This window comes from Heteronotia binoei, chromosome 14 (assembly GCF_032191835.1).
Source record: "Heteronotia binoei isolate CCM8104 ecotype False Entrance Well chromosome 14, APGP_CSIRO_Hbin_v1, whole genome shotgun sequence".
Lineage (NCBI taxonomy): Eukaryota > Metazoa > Chordata > Lepidosauria > Squamata > Gekkonidae > Heteronotia > Heteronotia binoei.
In genome coordinates this window covers 25340484-25344016 of record NC_083236.1, presented here as the reverse complement: position 1 = coordinate 25344016, position 3533 = coordinate 25340484, and the positions used below count along the sequence as shown (strand labels likewise).

The 3533-nt window shown below is 60.7% G+C and overlaps 1 protein-coding gene across 1 annotated transcript; it reads left to right on the top strand.

Annotated features, from left to right (window-relative positions):
- Positions 1–736: 736 nt before the first annotated feature.
- LOC132582621 (potassium voltage-gated channel subfamily A member 5-like) lies at positions 737–3073 on the top strand. Its single transcript, XM_060254281.1, has one exon. The coding sequence runs from the start codon at positions 830–832 to the stop codon at positions 2681–2683; it is 1854 nt and encodes a 617-aa protein (XP_060110264.1). The 5' UTR covers positions 737–829; the 3' UTR covers positions 2684–3073.
- The last annotated feature ends 460 nt before the right edge of the window (positions 3074–3533 follow it).

Sequence of the window (3533 nt, the reverse complement as noted above, 5' to 3'; positions counted from 1 at the left end):
CGATCCCCGGCGAAGGCACCCTGCAAATGCTAACTGCGCTTGCAAACCTGCCTCCTTCCCTGGCAGCTCTATTCGGGGAGGGGGAGAGCGCGAGAGCCACCCTGGGCCTCCCCGCTCCGCTTCTTCGGCCAGCAGTTTCCCCCTCGGCCGGCTGCAGCCCCGGTTGGCGAGCGCCATCTCCCGCGGGGCCGGCAGGGCAGCCCCGCTCCCCCCCTCCCGGGTCCGGCCTCTTCGCGCCCGCCTTGGAAGGCCGCCTCCCAACAGGTGTGTGCCGCCGCCGCCGCCGCCGCAGGGCTCTGCCAAGGAGGGCTGCCTGGCGGCGTCCAAGAGCAGGCTGGGAGGGCGGGCCGAGCGAGCGAGCGAGCGCCGTGTGGCTGGCAGCGCGCCACTCCGGCGGGGCGGGAAAGGTCCAGGGAAGCCCCCCTCTCTCCCTCCCTCCCTCCCCGCCAGCCAAAGCCGAGCATCTCCGCCTCCTCGGGGCGGCGGGTGGGCGGGCGCTCGCCTGGCTCGTCGCTCGCAGCAGCGCCCGCACTTGCCGGAGCCGTGGATGCGCCGCCGCGCGGGGGAGGGCGCCAGCAGGGGCTCCAGAGCCGCCCGCCGCCCCCCAGGCCGCTCCGCCGCCGGGATCCTCGCTTGACGTCAGGCGCAGCGGCGGGCTGAGGCGCGGCTTCCCCGGGCGGCGCGGGAGGAGGAGGAGGCGGCGGGCGCGCAGGGCAGTCCGGCGGCGGCGGCTGAGTGGGGCGGGCGGGGAGCGCAGCATGCTGGCCGCCTCCCGGGGCCGCCGCCGTCGTCGTCGTGGGGGTTGCTGCCGCTGCGGCCGCCGCCGCCCATGGAGCTCGCGCTGGTAACGCTGGAGAACGGAGGCGCCACGGCCATCGGCGGCGAGGCTGGCGGCGGGCGGGCGCCGCGGCGCAGGGGGGACCTGCTCCAGCTGCCCACCTCGGCCGCCTGGCTGAGCGAGTGCGGCGGCAAGGAGGGCTGCCCGCAGGCGGCGGCCGAGCAGGGAGAGGCGGCGGCGGCGGCGCCCGGCGGCAGCTCCTGTGCGCCGCTGCCGCGCGGCCTCCTCCTGCGCCCCCCGCCGCCGCCTCAGCCGCCTGAGGAGGCGACGCTGGCGCCCGAGGAAGGCCACCACCGGCTGGGCATGGCCATGGCGCGGGGCCCCTCGTCGGCCGGCGGGCCCTCGTCGTCGTCGGCGGCCGAGGAGGAGGAGGAGAGCAGCGGGGCCCTGCCCAGCCAGCAGCGCGTGCTCATCAACATCTCCGGCCTGCGCTTCGAGACCCAGCTGGGCACCCTCAACCAGTTCCCCGACACGCTGCTGGGCGACCCCCAGAAGCGCATGCGCTACTTCGACCCCCTGCGCAACGAGTACTTCTTCGACCGCAACAGGCCCAGCTTCGACGGCATCCTCTACTTCTACCAGTCGGGGGGCAAGCTGCGCCGCCCCGTCAACGTCTCCATCGACGTCTTCGCCGACGAGATCCGCTTCTACCAGCTGGGCGAGGAGGCCATGGAGCGCTTCCGCGAGGACGAGGGCTTCATCAAGGAGGAGGAGAAGCCCCTGCCCACCAACGAGTTCCAGCGCCAGGTGTGGCTCATCTTCGAGTACCCCGAGAGCTCCAGCTCCGCCCGGGGCATCGCCATCGTCTCAGTCCTCGTCATCCTCATCTCCATCATCACCTTCTGCCTGGAGACCTTGCCCGAGTTCCGCGACGAGCGGGAGCTCCACGTGCCCCTGCTCTCGCCCCTCAACGCCACCCCTGGGGAGGCCCCCCAGCAGCACCAGCAGGCCCCCAGCACCCTGACTGACCCCTTCTTTATCATTGAGACCACTTGTGTCATCTGGTTCACCTTCGAGCTGCTGGTGCGCTTCTTCGCCTGCCCCAGCAAGCCCGAGTTCTCCAGGAACATCATGAACATCATTGACATTGTGGCCATCATCCCCTACTTCATCACCTTGGGCACCGAGCTGGCTCAGGAGCAGCAGAAGAAAGAGCAGCCCGGCAGCGCCAGCAACGGGGGTCAGCAGCAGGCCATGTCCTTGGCCATCCTCCGGGTCATCCGCCTGGTCAGGGTCTTCCGGATCTTCAAGCTCTCCAGGCACTCCAAGGGGCTGCAGATCCTGGGGCAGACTTTGAAAGCCAGCATGAGGGAACTGGGGCTCCTCATCTTCTTCCTTTTCATCGGGGTCATTCTCTTCTCCAGCGCTGTCTATTTTGCCGAGGCCGATGACCCTGAGTCACATTTCTCCAGCATCCCCGATGCCTTCTGGTGGGCGGTGGTCACCATGACCACAGTGGGCTACGGAGATATGAGGCCTGTCACCGTAGGGGGGAAGATTGTGGGCTCCTTGTGTGCCATTGCGGGTGTGCTCACCATTGCCCTTCCTGTCCCTGTTATCGTGTCCAACTTTAACTACTTCTACCATCGAGAAACGGACCACGAAGAGCAGGCCATTCTCAAGGACGAACCCAGCAGTGCTCAAGGCAGCTCCGCTGGGGACCTGAAGAGACGCATGAGCAAAAACTCTTTTGACAAATCTGTTGTGCACTTGGAGAACATTGAAGGGGTCAACAACGGGACCGGCTCAGTAGAGAAAGCCAACATTAAAGCTAAAAGCAGCGTAGATCTCAAAAAATCTCTCTATGCACTCTGTCTAGACACCAGTAGGGAAACAGACTTATAGGGCATGGGACAACGAGGGGGGTGTGGGTCGCTGGTATGGAATCGTTGGGAAGGGTTACCTAGCACTGCCATTTAGTATTTTAAATTAGGGTATATTTTACATAGGGTAGTTATTCTAAAGAAACCTCCGGGAAATGCAAGGATTTTAAAAAATATATTCTTTCCCATGACATGGAGAGTGACATCTGTATATGAAACCAGCTAAGATGAAGCCAGCTCCACCAACCAGAGGCTTTGATGCTCTTAACAAGTGCAATGGATGCTGCTGGCAGATATTTATTTTACTTTGAAAAAATGCAAAGCGGTTTCTATACAGATCATTTATTGCACAATTCTCTTGTCCACCCCTCTCCCCCCCCCAGTAAATACCGTAAATTATTTGTTGGTACTGTAGTTTCAACCTGAAATATTTCTATTTTCTATATAATTCTGTTTAAAGAGAGGAAAAAGCACTTTTGTCCCCCCCCCCGCCAGGACATACAGCTTCATGAAAGCTTTAGAGATTTTCTAGCAAAGGTACACACATTCCCCAAAGTACAAAATCGGTTTTCTCCTGCGTGATGTGAATGTGCTACTTTCAGCCTTCTAGCAGAACATGTTTTTGTTGTCAGAGTTGGGTTTTTGTTTTCTTGGTGAGCCTTAAATTATTAACACAGATCCGTTTCTTGATACATACCTTTAATACTGTTATATTTCTGACAGTCCAAGTCATGTGCTTTTTATCCCAGGAAACAAAAATCTGTAGCTTTTTTTTTTTTTTGCAGGGGCGGGGTTATGTTTTTAAAATAACTAGTATTTTCAAAGACCTTTTTTTAAAAAAGTAGAAGATGATTTACAATTACTCAGTTTGG

Bases quoted from the DNA above. Each gene is read 5' to 3' on its own strand.
- LOC132582621 (XM_060254281.1), top strand. From the start codon at position 830: ATGGAGCTCGCGCTGGTAACGCTGGAGAACGGAGGCGCCACGGCCATC.